The 23405-nt window shown below is 35.7% G+C and overlaps 1 protein-coding gene across 1 annotated transcript in view; it reads right to left on the reverse strand.

Annotated features, from left to right (window-relative positions):
- The window catches only part of WDR7 (WD repeat domain 7), a 337551-nt gene that overhangs the window by 282750 nt on the left and 31396 nt on the right, over positions 1 to 23405 (reverse strand). Inside the window, exons 6-13 of the mRNA XM_040632480.1 lie at positions 21806 to 21980; positions 19445 to 19521; positions 18498 to 18617; positions 17020 to 17165; positions 16576 to 16678; positions 13669 to 13801; positions 13171 to 13419; positions 12143 to 12363 (exon numbers count right to left, since the gene is read on the reverse strand). Coding sequence (XP_040488414.1) covers positions 12143 to 12363; positions 13171 to 13419; positions 13669 to 13801; positions 16576 to 16678; positions 17020 to 17165; positions 18498 to 18617; positions 19445 to 19521; positions 21806 to 21980 — 1224 coding nt within the window. The remainder of the gene's footprint in view (positions 1 to 12142; positions 12364 to 13170; positions 13420 to 13668; positions 13802 to 16575; positions 16679 to 17019; positions 17166 to 18497; positions 18618 to 19444; positions 19522 to 21805; positions 21981 to 23405) is intronic.

Below are 23405 nucleotides of genomic sequence, written 5' to 3' on the forward strand. Positions count from 1 at the left end.
AGAATCTGAAAGAGTCAGAATATACCACCTAGGTCATCCAGCCTGACCTTATGCATTTTACAAGAGTTCATTTTAAACCATTCCCAGAAACCTCTTATGTAACCTGTTCCTAAACATCTGCCATGAATTACAGAAATTAGAGACAGCTAGTTTATCCCTTCCACTAGCTCTCTAGGGAGATGATTCTGATTTCTAATAGTTCCCAATATAAATTACATACATACATTTTTCCTACTTTTGCTAATTTGTTTTCTAAACTAAATTCTTCTTTTTCTTCATATCATTTCAGGGGCAATCTCTTAACTGCCCCCAAACAATTTTTCTCTTTGAGTGTTCTCTAAATATATGATCACTAACTACTGTCTTTCCTTCTAAATATGCCCATCATTAGACAAGCTATAAATGACCAGCTTCTTTCAGTCATAAATCAATCTCATTATTCTCTTAATCATTATTTCTTGTACTTCCCAGAACTCTTTCTATGGAACATAAATGTGCAGTTAAGATATATCATTTATCACTTTTAAATATTCTACCTGAAGGGAAAAAAGAGCCTAGGAATATTAATTTCATTTCCACGTTTTCATGAAACTAGCTTAAAAAATTTTTTTTCAGACCATAGCTCATCCTTCCTTTTTTTTTTTTTAAGGAAAAAGAAAGGTAGAGAGCTGCTTCTTTAATAGCTGTTTTAGAAAAGAAGACCAGGTAGTCCAACCAAAACACTGACTAACCTTCTAATTGGTTATGTTCTATATGAAAATAAGACTTTTAGAAACAAGTTTTATTTTATTTTATTTTTTAAGATTTTATTTATTTATTCGACAGAGAGAGACAGCCAGCGAGAGAGGGAACACAAGCAGGGGGAGTGGGAGAGGAAGAAGCAGGCTCATAGCAGAAGAGCCTGATGTGGGACTTGATCCCGTAACGCCGGGATCATGCCCTGAGCTGAAGGCAGACGCTTAACCACTGTGCCACCCAGGCGCCCCTAGAAACAAGTTTTAATATCCTCACTTATTCACTATCTATAAAAGATAATAGTGGACTAATTAGAATTCCATCTTTCTTCAACTGCTTATTAATTAAACAGCAAAAATATATATATATATGAAGAATTTAGTGTAAGACGGGAGCCTCGGTGGCTCAGTGGGTTAAACGTCTGACCGTTGATTTCGGCTTAGGTCAAGATCTCAGGATCCTGAGATCAAGCCCTGAACTGGGCTCCATGCTGGGTATGGAGCCTGCTTAAGATTCTCTCTTTTCCTCTACCCCTCCCCCCATTTCTCTCTCTGTCCCTCTCAAAAAAAAAAAAAAAAAAAGTCCATCAGCCTTCTTTCCTCACCCCACAAACAAATAAATTTCTGATGAAGTATTTGATGTTTGTTTTTGATCCAGCCATTGTTTTTTAATCAAATTTCATCACATTTCTGGATGGGGAAAGATTTCTAAGATTCAAAAATATGAAAGAAGCCACACAGAAAAAGGATAGATTACATAAGAACAGGAGAAAATTCCAACAATAGAAAGCACATATGCTTAACATCTCAATTAAGTTAAGCACTCATACAAGCACTAAAATCCCCAAGAAAAACAAATAGGCAAAGGACAAAAGATGTCTCAAAAAAAAATCACTAAAATCTTCATAGAAAAATATCAGCATCTGGTAATCAAAGAAATGCAAATTCAAACAAGAAGATACTCTATCAATTTAGCCAAAGATTTTAGAAATTGTAATAGCAAACAACCAACATTTATTGGGTTCTTACTTTGTGCTGGGTTTTACTCTAAATACTTGGCTAAAATCCAAATGTTAATTCATTAGAATCTCACAACAACCCTCTGAGGTAGGTATAGTCATTATCTCCACTTTACAGATGTGGCAACTGAGGCATGGAAGTAAATACAAACTTCTTGTGCTGGCAAGGGGTAGTGAAACAGGCACTGACGTAGTACCTTAGGTAAAGGTACTATACTTAAGTCACCTTCAAAATGTTAATTCCTATTACCCAAAAATCTGTGGTCCTAATCTTAAAAAAATTCATGGAATCTATCCAAGGGAATAATTATAAATTTAACTTTAAAAAAACTTATAATACAGATGTTCAAATTAGGAGCAATCCACATATTCAAAGTCGAATTGCTAAGTATATACGTATGCTCATATAAATATGGTATGTTTTACGATCATTAAAAATTACTTTCATGAACAAGCATAACTTGGAAAAGTATTTGTTATGATATTAAATGAAGATGCAATGTGCTCAGATAACTATATCTACAATATAATCACAAATATACAGTAAGTGGATTTTAAAGGCCACAGGAAAAGATACCAAAATGTTAACTGTGGTTCTCTTATATGTACAAGGATAACAGGTGACGTTTTACCTTCTTAGCTATCTCTTCTGTCAAACATTTTCACAGTGTGTTATGTTAAACTTGTAAAATTGCAGTTAAAACATGTTTTTTAAAAGCAAATAATGTGTTATAAATAAGAGGAGGTAAAACGAGTTTAAAACTAAAAAACTCCAGAGCTGAATAATCAAAGGTGAAAACTAAAGGGTAAGTACAAGAGAAGTGAGCAATGCACAGTTCTCTAAAGGAAAAGTAGAATATGGGAATTCAAAAGGAGGGTGGTGTTTTGTTCCACAAAGTGAAAGATAAATATTCAATAAATTAGCAATTTAAAAGTAAGTATGCATCAAAGTCATATACTTACATAAATCAATAATGAAAACAACAGTCAAAATTTGGAGAAATACAATTATTTTAAAATACATAATGACATCTACTAGGAGGCAGTATGCACAGTGGATAAGCTCGGGCCATCAAGTCGGACTACTTAGGACCAAATTCCAGCTCCGCCACCTGCTAACTGTGTGACTGCGGGAAGTTCTTTAACTTCTCTGAACCTCATTTCTCTACCAAGTGCCCGTTCTAGGACCTCCCTGAGGGACTTGTACTTAGGGCAGTCCTGAAAAGGTGCTTCACAACATTTACTCTGCGGCTTTATACCTGCCTGTTTTCCAGGCTGGCTCCCTCAGTAGATGAAATTCTATCAGATAGGTACTATATCTTGTCAACTACCAGATGCCTAGTTCTTGAAGGTACTCAGATTATTTGCTGAATGAAAGACTATTCAAAAATACTCCGCACCTAACTGAATAGTCACCTTAAAAAGTCATTATTATTTTCTAACAATTTCTGTCATTTTAATATAAATTTTAACTCATTTTAAACTTGCTTTATGATTAAGTTACTCAAGAAAAATTAGTCTTTATGTCATACTCTTTATGTCACACTATCTCTTCAGCTCAAAATAAAAAGCTCAAATTAATCAACCACTTCATTTGCGTAGTTTAGCACCAAATGACTTCTATTATTAAAACTAAGCTTCGTGCCCAATATAATCGTCTCTACTCCCAAGGATAGGACTTCAGCGCTAAAAAAGCGTTTCTGAGATAGAAGAATATCTAAATTTCTGAAGTGTTTGGCACAATATAATCATAGCCTGAATAGAAGGATGCAGTCTTTCTCATTACTATTAAAGGGACCACACACTGACAGTTTCTTGGTATATTACTCATTTTCTCAGCTTTCTCCACAAGAGACAGGGTGTATTATTATATCTGAATACATAAACACTATTCATAGCAGGAAAAATAAATTAGTTATCTTGAATAAAATATGATAGCAGTAAAAATCTGGAAAACATGAAATTATAAAGAATACAATATAAGCCAATCAGAATGAATGGCCAATACAGTATTGATATATTAATGCATTTGTGCTTTAAAAATGAAAATTGGTGCTATTCACTTATACATACTCTGCATACAGCTACTTAAAAGCCTGAATATTAGCAAGGCTTAAAAGAGTATAAGGATGATGGAGAATTATGAGGGTAAATAGGTGGTAAAAACCTATCCCTAAGCTTTTAAAGGATAATTTAGCAATATCTACTCAAAGACTTTAAAAATCAATATACCCTTTTATATAGAAATTTCACATCTATAAATCTATCTTAAGAAATCATTTCAGATGTGCAAAAATATTCTAATTTGTACTCTCACTGTTGACAAGAGAAAAAATTTTTAAAGCAACATTCTAAAATTTCTGATAAAATTAAATAAATTAACTGAATATCATTAAAAATGATATTGGAATACAGTTAGTGACACAGAAAGATGATCAGAACATCTTTAGAAAATATTTGTGTTCTCCGAAAATAAACTCAAAATGGATGAAAGACCATGTGAGACAGGAATACATCAAAATCCTAGAGGAAAACACAGCAACCTCTTTGACCTCGGTCACAGAAATTCTTGCTAGATACATCTCCAAAGGCAAGGAAAACAAAAGCAAAAATGAACTACTGGGACTTTATCAAGATAAAATGCTTCTGCACAGTAAAGGAAATAGTCAACAAAACTAAAAGGTGCAACCTATGGAATGGGAGAAGATATTTACAAATGACATATCAGATCAAGGGCTAGTATCCAAGATCTATAAAAAGAATTTATCAAACTCAACACCCAAAAAACAAAGAATCCAGTCAAGAAATGGGCAGAAGACATAAACTGACATTTCCCCAAAGAAGACATACAAACGGCCAACAGACACATGAAAAAATGCTCCACATGATGTGGAAATACAAATCAAAACCACAATGAGATACCACCTTTCACCAGTCAGAATGACAAATCAAAACCACAATGAGATACCACCTTTCACCAGTCAGAATGGCTAAAATTAACAAGACAGGAAACAACAAATGTTGGCGAGGATGCAGAGAAAGGGGATCCCTTTTACACTATTGGTGGGGATGGAAGCTGGTACAGCCACTCTGGAGAACAGTATGGAGGTTCCCAAGACGTTAAAAATAGAGCTACTCTACGACCCAGTAACTGCACTACTAGGTATTTACTCCAAAGATACAAATGTAGTGATCCCAAGGGGCACCTGCACCCCAATGTTCATAGCAGCCATGTCCACAACGGCCAAACTGTGAGAAGAGCTGAGATGTTCATTGACAGATGAATGGATAAAAAGATGTGGTGTATATATACAATGGAATATTACTCAGCCATCAGAAAGGATGAGTACTTACCATTTCCATCTACATGGATGGAACTGGAGGGTATTATGCAGAGCAAAATAAGTCAAACAGAGAAAGACAACTATCATATGTTTTCACTCATATGTGGAATATAAGAAACAGCACAGAGGATCATAGGAAAAGAGAGGGAAAACAGAATGGGAAGTCATCAAAGAAGGAGAAAAACCATAAGAGACTCTTAACTATAGGAAACGAACTGCGGGTTGCTGGAGGGGGATAGGTGGGGGGATGGGTAATTGGGTGATGGGCATGAAGGAGAGCACGTGATGTGATGAACACGGGGTGTTATACCAACTGATGAATTACTGAACACTACATTTGAAACTAATGATATAGTGTATATTGGCTGATTGAATTTAAATTTAAAAAAAGAAAAAATATTTGTGTTCTCTATAACAATTATTTCATCTTAAAAAGTAAAAATTAATTTCAAGAAGACAGTGCTGAATATATAAAAACAAATGAAAATAGTCTCAAAATCTAAGAGAATTAAATGTTAAAGGAAAAAAGAGTGTTACAGAATATTATGTGCATTGTGATACATTTTAGAAAAATGTTAATTCTGCCTCCTGGTTTTGCTTGATTTGTACTACCGAAGTTCACTCTGCTTGGCTTCAGAGACCATGTCATAATCATAAACACTACTTTTTAAATGTAACACTCAAATTAAATTAGTAACAAAAGCCCAAATTCAAAAAAGTGAGGTAAGAGCTAATTCAGACGAAAGCTTTACGTTTTAAAAAGGACAATGTATTAAAAAGAAACCTAATTTGTTAATTGTTCTTAATGGCTTTGAACATTAGATTGCTATGCTAAGCATAGGTATAGCCACATACACCATTCATGTTATCATCTCTCTGTCTCTAAGAACTGGGGATTTAACACTGTCAAGGGAAGGCACACACAGGTTAGATACCTGACATTCCCGTTTTCACAAGCCCATGCTGCCCCCTTCTGGATACTTTTGGAGATTATGTGATAATAAAGTTTATTAAGATAAAATAAATGAGAAGTAATCATATTTTAAGTAATCTATTAAAGAAGCTAGCCTATATGCTCATATAAAGAAATATATATATTACTGGTACTAAATTAATTTGGAAACATTTTCCAAAAATTCCATTTTGAATAAAGTTCTACTAGCAGCACACAGCTGATAATCCAGTCATCCATGCCAATGAGGGAAATAAATATAAATACGTATTTATTAAAAGTAAATAAAACATAATACTTAACAAAGTCACTTTTTTGTTCCCTTCCATATGCATTCTCCCCCCACTCCCAAAGCAAAGCAGAATGTGAATTTGGTACTTATCTTTCCAGTTCAATTTTAATAATTTTACTACCTATGCATGCATCCATAAATACATAGTATGGACTTGTGTGTTTTTTAAATGTAAATAGACAGTATCTTATTGTATCACACACACAAAGGTTCCACGTCACAAGCTGCACTTCTAAACACAGCCACCCACTGCAACTCCAGGTCAGTGAGGAAATGTGGATAGCTCCATGCAAAGACATCAGTACCATTCTACAGGTAAGAAATATTCTACTGGGTCACTAGTGTTATTTTTTAATTTCTGCATTTTCATGCCTGTCACTAATCTCCGTCTGGTTTATTAGGAAAAATGTTTTTTAAAGCATTCCTGACGTTTTAAAATTATTTTCTTGGTATTTTTTTCAAAGTCTAGTTTCTTTCTCTGAAATTAAAATATGTGGAAATAAAATGTTCCTGGATCTTGAAGAGTGGAGTCCTTCATACTGGAAGCTATCGTAAAAAAAAGAATGATGACTAGGAGGGGAAGCTGGCAGGGAGGTGAAGGGAAGAGGTCAGGTCATTCTCAATTGGAACTACTAATCCTAATGCTAAAGACTTGGAAGCAGTTTTTTGCTGCAGCACTCCGGAGGCCTGAAGAAATCTGCCCTCCTTTCAAGAACTCTCTTCTGCAAACTCCGGGGATTTGGTGCACACTTTGGCCTCCCCTAGCCTACCGTTGAGATTTTGGAAATTCACCAAAGCCTACCTCTGACTACCCATATCTGGAAAGCATTCTAACTGTAACCATTCTACGTTGCTTAAATTTCTCAGTTATTAGAATAAGATTAAGCTAAAGTGCTACACTTCTGAAGTATTAAAACATTCTAGCATTGAAAATCTCTGAAGGATTCCAAGGTATTGCACTCCGAGTTAAGGGAACCACACAGTTGGGAGAACGGGGCAGGCGGGGAGGGGGGGGAGACTTGCTTTTCACTAATAAGATTTAATACCTTTTGCATTTTATATACCTATTTATGAAATATTTTAAGATACTACAGTAAGTAATATTCTCAGTGCAGATGAAAAGTTAAAATTAAAAAACCCAAAATTTTAGCAAGTCTATTTTTAAAACAGATTTTTCTAAAAAGTCTTCTTTTGGGTATTTAAAATGGCAATCTAATTTTTTAGTAATAATGTAAGGGTTCCACTTTAAATTTGAATCCTATTAAAACTGCCTCAGAGCTTTAACTTCTTTTTTAAAAATATTTTTTATTATATTATGTCTGAATAGCATACACACGGTGAAAACCACTCTTTTAAAAACAATAAACACAACTTGGAGTGACAAACAAAAATGGTATAGAATTGTACGCTATATTGCATAATTCAGATACTGTTTAAGTCATTTCACTTCAGTTTCCTTCCAGATGTATCTTTCATATGTATATACCAGCACACGCATAGGCTCTTTCATATATACATAGTACATGTAGATGTACCTCTCCTGTGTACTCACAGCACGTGTACATGCACTGCTCATGTGACACGCAGCACATGCATATGTACCTTTTCCATGTAAGTACAGCATGTGTATATGTATCTTTCGTGTGTATGTACAGCACGTTATGAATCTTTCTTTTGTACATACAGCACATGCATGTTTCATTCACATGTATATACAGTACGGGTACATGTATCATTCATCTGTATGTATGATACATTTTGTTTCATCGAGAAACCAAACCACCAAAAAGAAAAAACAACCTCAAACTGAAGCTTTTCCCTTTACATTCAATAACCTTAAGAAGAAACAGAAATGACAAATACCCTAATATTAAAGATCTCAAAACTACAAGTTTCAACATCCCTCCCGAAGTCGAAACACAGAGCTCACAGCATTTTTTGAGTAGTTTCCCAAAGTTCTTGTTTCTCTGAGTACCCAGAATACGCCCCTCCCCTTATCCTTCACAGCACTTTGTTAGTATCTCTCCTTTACGTGTATGTAGTAGGCCTTGCAGGAGACTAACATTTGCCTGATCCTCCTCCTAAAACGCAAGGTTACATTTCTGGGAACATTTAAACACATTATGTGGTGGATGGCAATACTGCCCCCAGCGGCTTTCTGAATTGTTCTCAATAACGCCTTAGCATTATACAATCCTGAATTACTTCAATATTTCATATCTTAAAGGATACCTTCAGAAAAATTTTAACTTTCTTATTACATTTTAATTATTTAAAATAATTTGTATCATATATAAAAGTTAAATCTCAGTTATCTGGACAATTTGGTGACTCCAACTCAATTTCAAAGCACTCTGTCTACTAAATGGACTGTTACTATTTTGGAAAAAAATCTAAATTTCTCGAAAAAATGAAAAACAAAAAAACCTTCAATGTAAAATAAAAACAAAATCTATTCAATTTAAGTACTCTACACAATGCTGTAGTCAGGCAGTATTTATCATCTATGAACATGTCAAGTTTTTAAATACTTACAACTCCCATTAATAAAAGAATAGAGAAATCATTTATCAAAAATAAAGTATACAGAACCACTGAGGCTGGCACCAAATTAATGTTATTTTATAGCAAGGATATGGAAAGGTTTTTTGGTTAAAAAGATGCTAATATTAGGGATAAAAATGATGGGAGTGGGGCAAGAAAGGATGACAAACAAACACCTAGAGTGTAGGAAAGGAAGTGCACGTCATTGGTCCGCTGAGACACGTGTGTGGAGTTGTGAAGGAGCGTACCGTCTGCCTCAGAGCTGCCTGCACCGTCTTTCTACCTACAGATCTCATTCCTTCTTCACCATCTCCCTAAGCTAAGACACGATGATTCGCTTGGTACTTAAAACCCCCTCTGTGTTGGAAACACAAAATAACTACAAAATAAAGGAAAAAATCATCAACCTTATACATCCTTGATTATAATTTAAGTAAATTTTAAAACACAACTAATATTCCTCTGTTTTAGGACATCTTTTCCTGAAAAAAAAAATATTGCAAGAAATCAAAACTCAACTTTCTGATTCTACCTAAAACAACCAAAACTCTATACTAATCCAAAAAGCAATGACAAACTTTTCAATATTTATCTTTAAACACTATGTTTGGTAAATACTTATAATCTTCCAATGACCAGATGACAACTTTAAAAATATTTTCTGCTAAAAGAAAAGGACACTAGATCAATTTATGAAGGGACAACCTAAGCACCGGACTCTTCGTATATCATTAACTCTAACGCAGCAAGACAGTCATTTGCTTAACATTTAGCAAACATCAAATTCTTAGCTTTTTATTAATCATTTAGGCTCTTTGACCTTCGGACACATTAGCTGATGCCCCTAAAATCACCAGCTAAACAAAAAGGTTATCAACCAGGCAGTCACTACTTGTTAAATTATCACAAAGTTAAAAGCAAGTCTGTCTTAGTTGGTACATTTATTTATTTATTTTGCAAGCGAATAAAAGAGAGCCAGCGAGCACGAGCGGAGGGCAGAGGGAGAAGCAGACTCCCACTAAGCAAGGAGCTCAATGCAGGACTTGATTCCAGGACCCTGGGATCATGATCTGAGCACCGAAGGCACACACTTAACCAACTAAACCACCTGTACTTTGAATGTCAATTAAAAACAAGAGAATCTCTGTCATTAAGTCTATAAGTAAATTATTAAGTCTTACTTTTTTTCCAAGTACCAGACTTCCTTGTCTGTGTCTTTCTTCCTATTAGCCAGACACTAGCACCTGGGCCACCCCCTTGTCTAGTCAGGAGCCCATTCCCTATGTAGCTGCACATGTCTACCAGGTACTTTTTTACTCAGTAAAAATCATTTCTAAATGCAACTGGTCAAAAATAAATTTATTATATACCCACTTGAAGTTTTTTTCTTTAAAGATTTTATTTATTTGACAGTGAGAGAGAGTGCACAAGCAGGGGGAATGGCAGGCAGAAATAGAGGGAGAAACAGGCTCCCCACTCGGTGGGAAGCCTAACATGGGGCTCGATCCCAGGACCCTGAGATCATGACCTCAGCCAAAGGCAGGCACTTAACCAACTGAGCCACTCAGGTGCCCCTCCACTTGAAGTTTTTAAAAAAGAAGCCAGAGAATGCTCTCATACAAACATACAAGCTATAAAAAGTATGTATTAATGGAGATCCAAACAGAAAAGATGATTGTATGTAAACCACTCCAAACTTTACTTTCAGTCATATTTATAATTTAAAATATATATTTCTCTAATATTTTATATAACAACAAAAATCTGGGATGAAAATTCTCATGTTTCACTATAGGGCATAACTACTAATGAAGTTAGAATGGGTTGTGACAGTGCTGTAACTCACAAGTACAATTATGAGGATATGTGTTTCATTAAAATAGACTTAAGATTGGTTGTGTAAATAAACACAGAGCAACTGTTTGCAGTGATGTAGATAAGAAACTAACAACCAATTTGAAAAGATAGGAAAAGGCAGGAATAAAAAAAGAAGAGAATGATTAAGAACCTAAATTTGAGAGCGCCTGGGTGGCTCAGCTGGTTAAGCAGCCACTCTTGATTTCGGCTCTTGACTTCAGCTCAGGTCACGATCTCAGGGCCTGGGATTGAGCCCCACATCCAGCTCCACGCTCAGCAGGAAGTCTGCTTGAGGATTCTCCTTCCCTCTCCCTCTGCCCCTCCTGCCACCCCCGCTCTCGCTCTCTCGCTCTAATAAATAAATAAATCTTCAAAAATTAAAAAAACAAACAACAATTTTCAAGTCTAGCAGAAAAAAAAAGACAACTGGCACTAGGACTTCCTACAACACCATCCATATCAAATCAAACAAAATCTAGCTCTGGCAGAACACAGCGGATAAAATACATTATCAGGAAGATTAAGCAGAAAGGTCAAGGAAAATTCCTTGGGTTTTGAAATGAAACACCTTATAAACACTGCATCAGATACACAAGTAAAATGTAAGACCATAACCTGTGAAGCTGAATGGATTTTGATAAACATGAAACCTGTGTGTAAGACAACAGTGTGTGTGTGTTTGTATGTGCATGCATACATATGTGAATGCTGGGAAACAGTGATTGTGCACACAAAGTTGGCTAATCACAAGAAAAAGTTCATGATTAACAAACAGTAAAAGAAATTATGAAGAAAAAATTATGGGTCTATTATTTATCAGTCCTAAAGCGTCCTCAAACGTCATATTCCTAAATTAGGTTTTTGATATCACTACACACCCATCAGTAAGAAAGCAATCTGCTTTCATAAAAGAATGCAAAATTTTCCAAAAATCATTATCAGTGACTGTTATACTTTCCCTTTTCACAATAAGTGTTTATTTAAACAAACACTATTAATAAGTGCTAGTAAGTATTTTGCCTCTACCGAAGTATACATCCACTATCTTTCTGCTCAGATAGAGCTGAACATAATGAGATTGCAGAATATCTTTGTGAATATTTAAACTACTTTAAAATGGAAAATTGAAACTCTGATAAACTGCAACTGTGTTTCAGAGACAAGCCATACTATTTAGGAGCAAGTAACAGGAAAAAACAATAATATGCATCTTCTATTTCTATACCCAATAGTAAATAACTATAATTCTGCTTAAATATTATATATTAACATTATCTAGTTTTAAAATTGAAAGGGTTTTGCTAATTCTTTCGTCACATTTTCTTTAAGTTAGATTCTATTCCTGATAGCAATATAACTCAGGGCTACCACAATAAAATTACCTTTTATGATCAACTTACACTACAGTTTTCAGGTGGAACTAGAAGCTGAGTAATCTCCCCACCATGCACACAGAAGATATGTTTCATTTCTCCAGAAAATATGTCCCAAATTATGACTGAAAAATCCACGCCTCCAGATATCAGGTATCTTTGGTCATAACGAGCTGAGACCTGATGAGGATATAGCAAACATGTGACTTTGTTCCGATGACCGCGGAGTGTTCTGTGAGGTGGCCAACCTGTGAATAAGGTTTTGGATTTAAAATGAGAAAATTATAGTCTTACAAGGTTTAAGCAGATAAAGGCAAACATGAATTGTTAGAACAACTATAATATTTATCATAGAAAAAGCTTCTAATTTTGTCTTCTAAAATCCTCTGTCCAATACAGTAGCTGCCAGCCACACGAGGCTGCCACGCATGTGAAATGCAGCTAGCGCAGACTCACATGTGCTGTAAATAGAGGAGGGTTCAGAGATTTAGCACAAAAAAGTAATGTGGCATATCTCACTTGTAGTTTTTTATATTGATTGCAATTGATCTTATATTGTAAAATTGAAATTTTATTCAATTCTACAAGTTGAAATGAAAATAGTTTTGCTATACTGGGTTATATAGAAAACAGATTATTAAAATTAATTTCATCTGCTTCATTTTTACTTTATTAATGTGAATACAGAAAATCATATACTGTTATATATACGTATTTCTACTGGACAGCACTGTTCTAAAAGATTGGCGATGTTACTGATAATATGGTAATTACTTAGTAAGCTATAGAGATAACTAATAATAAATGAAACTATTAACATATACCAAGAGGTAAAATCAGATATTTCTCTACATACAGTCATTACGTGGTATATGTTCCAATAATGGGTACTAAGTATTTCTTACCTGCACCGGCATTAAATTCTACCAACTCCTAGCACACTAACAACTAAGCTGATTCATTGTACTTCTTACAGACAAAGAGGGCAAACACTGTCAATATCATGGTTAGAGAGTTCTCAAAACACGTTAGACACTTGCAGATCTTCAGTATACCTCTTCGGAGCATGTGTTCCCCTTGCAGCAGCTGTACTATGGCTGTCTGTGTGGCAGGTACAATAATGATGCTTCCATCCTCACGGCCACAAACGAGTCGTCCATGTGCTGGTATGTACACACTTGCAGTGACTTTAAGAGGCTCATTACTATTGGGAATGACACTCAGCTGATCTATAATTCCAGCAGGACAAGGATTCAGTTTATCAAATGCCTCTTGCAAACTAATAGAAGTTGTCATTTTCAATTCTGTGGAGGTTTTGTTTTGTATTAAAAAAAAAAATTTGTCCATGTTAGAAAAAAATTAAACATTAAAATAAATGTACTTAGTTGATTCAGTAATATATATCAGAAAATGATAACTGTCACAAACTATAATTCTAAGAAGAATAAAATGACATGTACATTATGAATTTATTATGCAGTGCTTAGTATTTAGGTTGCTAAATTAAAAGAATTAAGAAATTGCTGCACATGATTTATTACTATCTTCTTTACCTTCCTGTTTATCAGGTGTGTCTGATACGTTCCAAATATTCAATCTTCCTGAAGAATCACCTTGAATTAATAGTTTATGGAGGTGTTCTTTGAATCCACAAAAGAACCGAGTAACAGGAGGACAAATTAGCAACTGCCAAAAGAAAAATGTTCAAAATTTTTAGCTTTTTTTTTTTTTTAAGGTAATCTCTACACCCAACTTGGGGCTTGAACTCATGATCCCAAGATCAAGAATTGCTTGCTCTACCAACTGAGCCAGTCAGGAGCCCCTTAGCTATTTTTAATCAAAATATTTCAGGGGCGCCTGGGTGACTCAGTCGTTAAGCATCTGCCTTCGCTCAGGGCGTGATCCCAGGGTCCTGGGATAGAGCCCCGCATTGGGCTCCCTGCTCCACTGGGAGCCTGCTTCTTCCTCTCCCACTCCCCTTGCTTGTGCTCCCTCTCTCGCTGGCTGTCTCTCTCTCTGTCAAATAAATAAATAAAATCTTTAAAAAAAAAATTTCACATATTAACATTTTTTCAGATAAGGATGTTAAGTAGTTTGCCTCAGAACCAGAGTTAAAAAAACAAACAAACAAACAAACAAACAAACGTGTTTATGGCATGAGTCAACAACATTTTAATGTAATTTTATAGCATTGATTACATGTCAACTAATATTCAAGTCCAATAAAATACAAACATGCAAAGAAATGAAAACTGCATTCATAGTCTTTCTCTAGAATTAGTATTTATATTCTTTTTCTCTATTTTAGAAAAACTGATTACTCACCACAACAATGCAATGTATTTAACTGTCTCCTATTAAATAACTAAAACTAAGATATACCACTCCTTCACCAAAAAGAAAAGTCTCCACTTTAAAGGTCAAAAGGGGAGAACTCACTAATCCTAGCTTTTTGCCCATTCCTGATTAGTCACTAAGAGCAGCAGCAAAATTAAACTACCAAGATTGTACAAGTAGAAGACTCCATTTTTTTTTTAAAGATTTTATTCATTTATCTGACAGAGAGAGAGACAGCCAGCGAGAGAGAGAACACACGCAGGGGGAATGGGAGAGGAAGAAGCAGGCTCCCAGCGGAAGAGCCGGATGTGGGGCTCGATCCCAGAACTCCGGGATCACGCCCTGAGCTGAAGGCAGACGCTTAACGACTGAGCTACCCAGGCACCCCAGAAGACTCCATTTTTTTTAAGCAGTATATTTTCAACTAATAGCATGACATTTTACTTGGTCACATTTACAAAATCAATTTGAACTTAGCCTGATGTGTTAACTATAGACCACTAGGATCAAAGGCCATTCATTAGCGTCTTGTGTATACTTTTTTTAAAACAAAATCTTTTTCTCTTTTTATGCCTTCAATGATACCACTTATTTGAAAATACTAAATAGGGGTGGGCTCATAAAATTAAAGTTTAGAATTTAAATTCACAAATACTTGAATATTAAAGCTTAGAATCCTATCCTGAAAAGCAGTAAAAAATAAATTTCAGTTTTGACAATCATAGTTAACAAATAATCTAATTACTGTATTTGGTGTTAGTTATTTCCTAAAAATCACTAGCCTAGAGAAACTATATATATTAAGCATAATGAATTCTGTGATTTAACTTAAAGTCAGAAAATTACTGAATGCTGTAACTGATAAACAATATCTCTAACATGGAGAAGTTGCTACAGCAGCTATAATAACCAATATTCCATAGTCCACAGTGTATCTCACACCATATAATAGATGTATCTTAACTTAAAACATATCAGGGAGCTGGTATTTTTAAAAACATAATACGTACTTTGTTTTGCTTTGTTTTACCTATGTTTTTTATGTAAGTCATTATCCCTTAGTTTACCTGGAAGTGACTGTTTGGTTAGAGAAAAGGAGGCATTCAAGTTAGGAAAATAAAGGATAGGTTATAGAGCATCTTAACTGTACAGAGGTGTATAAATTCTGTAAATTCAAAATATTAAAAAAAGCAATCCCATCACATAAAGATGGAACAAAATGTTCAAAATGAAAAAGCTATACAAACCCAGAATATAAGTAAAGGAAACTTTACTTCCAAAACCACAGCTTTGTCCTTAATGCCCAAAAAATACAGAGATGAAAACCTAGTACGAAGTGTCATTGCATTTCAATTCTAAATTAATATTAAGTAGGTTTTTAGAAATCAGGGATGTCTGCGCGGCTGTCAATTAAGCATCTGCCTTCGACTCCAGTCCTGGGATTGAGCCCCATATCAGGCTCCCTGCTCCTCCCTCTCCCTCTGCTCCCCTGCCCCTGCTCTCTCTCACTCATACTCTCGCAAATAGATACATAAAATCTTTAAAAAAAAAAAAAGAAAAAGAAAGAAAGAAAGAAAGAAAGAAAGAAAGAAAGAAAGAAAGAAAGAAAGAGAAGAAAGAAAAAAGAAAAGAAAAGAGATCATAATAAACTTTGGTTGTCACAGACAGAAAATTTCTTTTATTCTTTATTTCTAATGCCTGATAATTTAAAACACTATATGATTTTGGGGAGATAGCAATGCCTTATGCAAGTAATGAACTAATACTAATGAGCAGTTTTCCATGATTATTTTTGCCCTCCCAAAATTATATGTCACTACGTTTACAATTGCATGATAGCATAATTTATGCCATCAATATTTTACCAAAAAGTCATTTCCACTATGTAATCAGTATAAGATCATCTGTATTCTTTGAGAAATATGAGCACTAAAAGCATATATGATAAAGATATGTAAATTTTAGAACTGTGCTTATAACTGACCATGTCAAAATGTTTTATGACATTTAACACAATGCCCTGAATCTTTCAAATTCTTAGCTACCAAAAGACCCTGATAAATGCGATTGTGAGAAATTTTCAATGTCACTATCAATTATAAATGATACCTGAAGAACTTTACCTCTTTATCTGCTCGATCTAAGAGGCTATGTTGTACAGGAGGAATTAAATTTTCAACTGCTTTCCCCACATCACTGCGGAATGAATCACTAGCTGGAAGGCAACTGAAAATGAGAAAAATATAACATTCAATTAAAATACTGGCATTAAATATTTTATCATACTATATGAGGAGGATTTTTGGACAATGCACAAAATATGGATTTTCAAATTAGTTAATTTAATGTAGGCATTAAATTAATGTCATTAAAATACCCTACTTGAAATAAAGATCCACCTAATTTTTGTACTTATAAGTTAAACTGGAATTATAAAGCTAACTTAAGAAACTCTGAAGTTTTTTACCTAAATCATTTATACTTTAAACATTTTTATCCATTCGAGTTATACCCTGAATCCAGATGCTTGCTTTGATTAAAATCCTAACTTATTATTGATTAAATACCTGGCAGGTAGTTTGTAAATATAACTTTGCCCATTTTCAGTCCAAATGATTACTTTATCTGCTGATACAAAGTCACCTCCAGTCCACGTCTGTCCATTTTCACTAGGACCTGAACACAGCAAGGAATAGTCTCCAGCATCAAACACCTACAAGGAACAAGAAATTTACAATCTAATTCATGTTGGTGTCATTTAAGTAAGATACAGTGACATTTAAACTAAAAACAAGGGGCGCTTGGGTAACTCATTCGGATAAGCGTCTGCCTTCGGCTCAAGTCATAACTCCAGAGTCCTGGGATCCAGCCCCGGTCAGGCTCCCTGCCTGCTTGTCCGTCTCCCCCCTGCTTGTGCTCTCTCGTGCTCTCTCTCCCTCTCTCAAATAAATAAAAGCTTTAAAAAAAAAAACAGACTAAAAACTAAACTTCTGGAAATATATTTAACAAACTCAGGCCTTTAAAATTCCCTACCTCAAGTTAAAGACATTGTGTCAGTGAGCCCTGGGGCATAGTCACCTTCACCAGGGAAAACACAACTAGGTCCCCAGCTGTGTGCCTCTTGGCGGTCAGGCATATGACACGTGGAGCAAATGTGCTGCCTTACGTAGGCACAGGGAATCCTTATGTAAAGGGAGGAATGTTCCATCAAAGAATTCCTAGTCATAGGGAACCAGCCTCTAGAATGCATGGTTATGACTCCTGTTTTATTTCTATGTTCAGTAACAATATTTCTAATACACTCAGACATCAGAACATCTCTTTTTTATTAATATGGGAATTATCTTACTTAATTTCATCCAGGGGCTGAAGTATCATAAATAGCTAATTAAAAGACTCAGTTTTATTATTTAATAATTCTCACGTATAAAAGACCCCCGTGCTCCCCCCCCCAAAAAAGTCAAGTCCCTAAAATTTCATCAGCAGCACAGGCCATCTGGAGCTCTGCATCTGTAAGGCACATCAAAGTTAACAAAGTCCCTTTACATCATGATCTCATATGAGCCTTCGAAGGACTGCAGGAGGCAGGCATTGCTGTCCCATTTTACAGACAGCAAACTGACACAAATAAGGGCTACATCACGGGCTCAAGGTCACATGTCCAGTAAGTGCTAGAGCTAGGACTAAAAACTCTGATCTCATAATTCCTAGAAGAATTTTTCTGCCACCTTCAATAATTGGTAAAAGTGTATTCTACAGTGCTAAAAAATTCAATGGCTCAGAATTTTTATTTTAGTTTTCTTTAAATAAAAAGCAATCAAACTGCTTATACAGCGCCTTTTTGTAATTAAATCTTAGCTGAATTTATCATGATTTGGCTGTATTTATCATTTATTACATTAACACTACAACAATAGCCTATATGAATTCCAAAGGGTTAAAATATTCTTGAACCAAGCTCTTCCTTATAATTATCTTTGGAAGTCTGATAAACCAACACCTTGAAGGGTATAAATACAGCTTCATATTTATATAGTTATCTTACCCTCCAATATTTGGAGCACACAACCAAAAGTGACCTTTGTGTGAATGCACAAAAAGAAATGCTTTGGCAATTCTGACAATAAATCGGTTTGGATTCCTCCTCAAATATTGGCTCAGTATCCTGAAAAGAGAAAGATATGTAAAACGTTAGGAATGGTTTGGTTGTCGATTAAAATTATCATACAATGATAAAAATAAATAAAATGGAAGAAAGACATCACTTGATATATTCATCATTTTAGCCTCTTATGTGAGAACCAAGGTAATAAAAAGCAGCAAAAATACACTCCAACCATATCCAGGGACAATGTCTTTGCTACAAAGCTACTCAAGATTAAAATGCTGATGAGAATCAGAGTGCCAACACTGTGGCAATAACAGATGATAAAAGTTTGAGTCAAACCTAAATTCTGTATCTATACGTCCTTCTACGCTAAAAAAAAAAACTGATCAATTCCTCCAGGTCCTTCCCCAAATTCAGTGTGTAAAAATTCAGTAGCTGAAGAGATTAGCATCGATACTGTCAGAATATTGATCTGCCGTTTCTACTAACAGAGCTACAAGGAATTCAAGCCCAAAGAACAGAGAGAGAACTAAAATTGGCTTTATATACTTTTTGTATTGGTTTGCTTTATTTTTTTCCCTCAAGCAAAACTGTCTTTTAACTTTAATAGAGGCAACTGAGGAAAATCCCAGCTCTTCTGTGTTTCTCTACTTTATATCCTGTACAGTATGTTTCTCTGTTTCATATCCTCGACAGAGCAGATGTCTGCCATCAAAAATGAAAAACGTAATACACTTACAGAGACAGCATACTAGGGGATGTTCTAATACTATGTCAATAAGAGTCTTGAAAAAGAATAGCTTTCTCCTGGCTCTTTAGGAAAAAAAGGGAGGGGGCCTATCGCTAAAACTGAAGACTCTGTAAGAACAGAACATTTGTCTCACCTGCATGCCACTTATTTCAGAGGTAACAATCCACACCTTCAAGATGCCCGTCACTGAGAGTGCGACCACGGTGTCCTCTAAGTCGAGAGGGACCAAGAACCCAAGATTACAAACATAATACGCTTTCTTTCTATATAGTAACATTAATGAAATTAAGTAATAATGCTTTTAATTGGCGTAAAAGCGTAATTCTCTACTTCATGAAATAGAAGCCAGATTTTGAAACACAACAGGCCACAAATTTGAAATTCAAGGAAAAGTTGTTTGCAGCTACTTGAATTTATTTCTAATCAACCAGTTTTTAATAATTTCAAATGTTCCTGATCACTATGATTACTTGATGATTTAACAAAGAATTTTTATTCTTCAAAATTCACAACTTTTAATTATCATGGATGAGCACACTCACTTTATTTCTTGAAGACACTCATTTCCCCACTGTCCCACCTACTTTGCCTGTCTTCTACATTTTATGGCACATTACACCCTCTATAGACTGTGATCAGGACAAGACATGATCTAAAAATGAAATGCATAAGCTGTAGGTAAGGAAGCAGTCACAGCGCCATGGTAACGTACATGAAACTCTGAGAGCAGAGACACTAGGAGCAGTCTCGTGCGGGTTCCAGAGTGAGGGAGATATCCGTGAAAATCTCATTCTCTTCACTAACTAATGGATGAACTGTGGATAACTTAACTAACCTTAGATTCAATTTGCTTATCTGTAAGCAAATACAAATGAGTAACACTGGTACTGGGCTGCTATGAGAATTAAGACACACCACAGGTACAGCACTCAGCTGTCAATCAAGATGGGTTATTACTATTATTAAAAAGAACCGTTTGCTGTCCTTAAGTAAAAACCTCATCATATTACACAGTTCTCCAGGCAATGTAAGGCACTGGAATGCAGTGATTACAAGTCATGACCCTGTATGGAGACACTAACAACTGCTCACAAACCTGTCAATTTATAGTAAAAGTGGAACATACCAATATAGCTAAAATTCTCAAATATCCAAAGACTAGAATATGGTAAGTGCAGATTAAAAGTTACATATGCTTGCAAGATTATAAACTGATAACATTTAGAATTGCATGCACAGCACAAAAGTTTTCATCAGTGACATTCTATCTTATTCCGACCACAGTACATGTGCTTCTCACGTGGAAACAGCGTAAAAATTCAAAATGCGCAAACCACTTGTCACAAATATAGCCCTTTTTTAAAGAAAACATTGATTGTAACTAAGATTATAGGTGAATATGCTAATAATGAGTTCCCTATTGCCTGGAAAATGAAGTTGAACGTCTTTTTCACTGCTATGCTCTTGAATAAAGCAGTAATTCTCTAATAGGTATTAAAAAGCCTCTACTTGAGAAGGTCCCAGATTAAAGAAGCCTCTTCAATTTTATTTCACTGAACAACTCCCAAATACATTTGACCACAGAACCCTCCTTTTTCACTAATACCTATTAACAAACTTCAGAACCAATACTCTGCAAGTGAGCCCTTGGGAAATGCTGCAAACCCATCCACTCTGTTTCCACAGCCACTGCTGGACTTCAGACCTGCACCACTTTCGGCTGGGGTATTAAAATCATCTTCCATCTAAACCATTCTCAACAACGTCACCAAAGTGATGCTTAAAACACAAATCCCAGGGTGCTAGGTGGCTCAGTTTGTTGAGAGTCTGCCTTCGGCTCAGGTCATGATCTTAAGGTCCTGGAATCGGGTCCCGCATCGGGCTCCCTGCTCAGCAAGGAACCTGCTTCTCCCTCTCCCTCCGTCCCTTCTCACCCCCACTCATGGATGTGCTCTCTCTCTCTCAAATAAACAAATAAAATCTTTTAAAAAATAAAAAAATAAAATAAAACATAAGTCCCTTCAAGCATTCTTATCAGAGATTGTCCAACATCTATAGTAAGGGCCAGAAAGCCACAGCTCATGGATCAAATCCAGCGCACTGTCTGTTTTTTGTAAATAACATTTTATCAGAACACAGGCTCATTCACTTCAGTACTATGTGCTTTTGTGCTACATTGGCAGAACGTAGTAGCTGAAACATAGATCACGTGGACTGTAAAACCTAAAATATTTAGTATGTGGTCCTTTACAGTACAAGTATACCAACCCCTGATCTACAGGACGAAACCAAAGTTCCCTAGCTAGCACACAAGACCCTTTCTGATCTACCTTCCACCCACTGTGCCAATCACAGAAGCCCCCACTCCTTCTTCCCTCAAACTTCTTATTTATGTTTTATGCTTATGAAATATACCATATATGATACAGAACTCTACAGTAAACTACCCATTATGTCAGGGGGGTGAAGTCCCTAAAGGGCACCACACACTGACCTTGTGTTCGGTGGGATCGGATAATACTCATGGAGCTAATCCAGTCTGGAGAGATCTTTGATACTAAGGAGTATAACACCTCAAGGCTGGTGGCATCCACAACGAGGATTTCAGGATAGTGGCCATGGCATAAAAGCCTTCCTTCTCTCTGATTTCCAACAGAAAACTGGTAGAACTAAAAGGAAAAAGAGTTTTAAATGTTCTCCTTTACTTCTGAGACTCAATTCGCAAGCACTTCATCAAGCTTATGATGGCACTCAATTTCTCCAGGAATATTACCAGACAGGTACTATCTGGCACCTCTTATAGGTGTCTACATATATATACACACATTCATCAAGTTACATTAATATTTCAAAATATCTAACAAAAATTATTCTTTTCCTAACATCCTTCCTTTTGAAATATTTTGGAGCAGAAGTCACAGTAATTCTTCATTTTTAATCCTCCTATAGCATCTAAAACAGGACTGTTGAATGAATTCATAAAACACCTCAACAAAATCAGCTTCACAAATCAAAGCAAAAGGAATCTTTTCACAAACCAAAGCAAAAAATATGAATTTTAGATGAATGAGAATAGCTGGGTATAGGCTTATAATTATTAGTTATGACCAAACGAAATTTAGAAGATGACTGCTATTCAACCATGTTATAATCAGCAGTAAATTCTGATTAATCTAAGTGTGTTATTTCAGACTAAAGTATGAGACAAACCATGTAAACTTACACTTTGTGAAAGAAAAATAGAGGACGAACCAATACAATCATGATCTACATGTTACTCATCCCAAGAATAACTCAAAAGGAAAGGATGGGTTTCCATCAACCAAAGAGCAGAAGAAGAATAACTATCAAAACAAGATTAACAACTTCTCAAAGGACCTGTCTCCCGCTAGCTTCAAAAAACAAAAAGTGACTTTCCTAGTGCAATGATTTTCTTAGAGGATTACTCGAAGGTGAAGACATCTAATAACCACAGAACTACTTCCAAAGGATTGGACCTTACACGAATCACATGACGGCAAGCTAGACTGAGTACAAAGGGCAATGCTGTAGCCACTCCACAACTGGGAAAGTAACTAAGGACTGCTCCCACACTCATCAGCCCTGTTCTCAGGCTCAACATTGCATGTGAAGGAATACGATCTTCTCTCAACTATGGGGTACCCTGTATAAGAAGGAGTACAACTTCTTAAACACTGAACACAGAGCTCATTAACTAAGCACATTAACTAAGGGCAAGGTAGCACCACTAAGACTCCAAGAGGGGAGTCTAATAAAACACAATCACAGAGGGCATCTCTAGATCTTAGAAGGTTGATCCAAAAAACAGGACACACAACCTGGAGGTCCCAGGGACTGCCAGGCACTCTCATATGATTACGTGACCATAGGCAGCCCTGACCCATCTAAGGGGAGAGGGTTGAGGAGGAAAAGATGGGTGCAGAGAAGCAATCTCTGTCAGTATCCACCTGACACCAGCCAGGAGAGACACATGCACGACAGTCAGTAGAGAAGAGCTCGCTCCTGGGGGCAGGGATATTTTATTAGCCTTGCCTGATAAATGCCTCCCACCTTTTGCTTTGAAGTTATACTCC

Source organism: Ursus maritimus, unplaced genomic scaffold (genome assembly GCF_017311325.1).
Source record: "Ursus maritimus isolate PB19 unplaced genomic scaffold, ASM1731132v1 scaffold_18, whole genome shotgun sequence".
Lineage (NCBI taxonomy): Eukaryota > Metazoa > Chordata > Mammalia > Carnivora > Ursidae > Ursus > Ursus maritimus.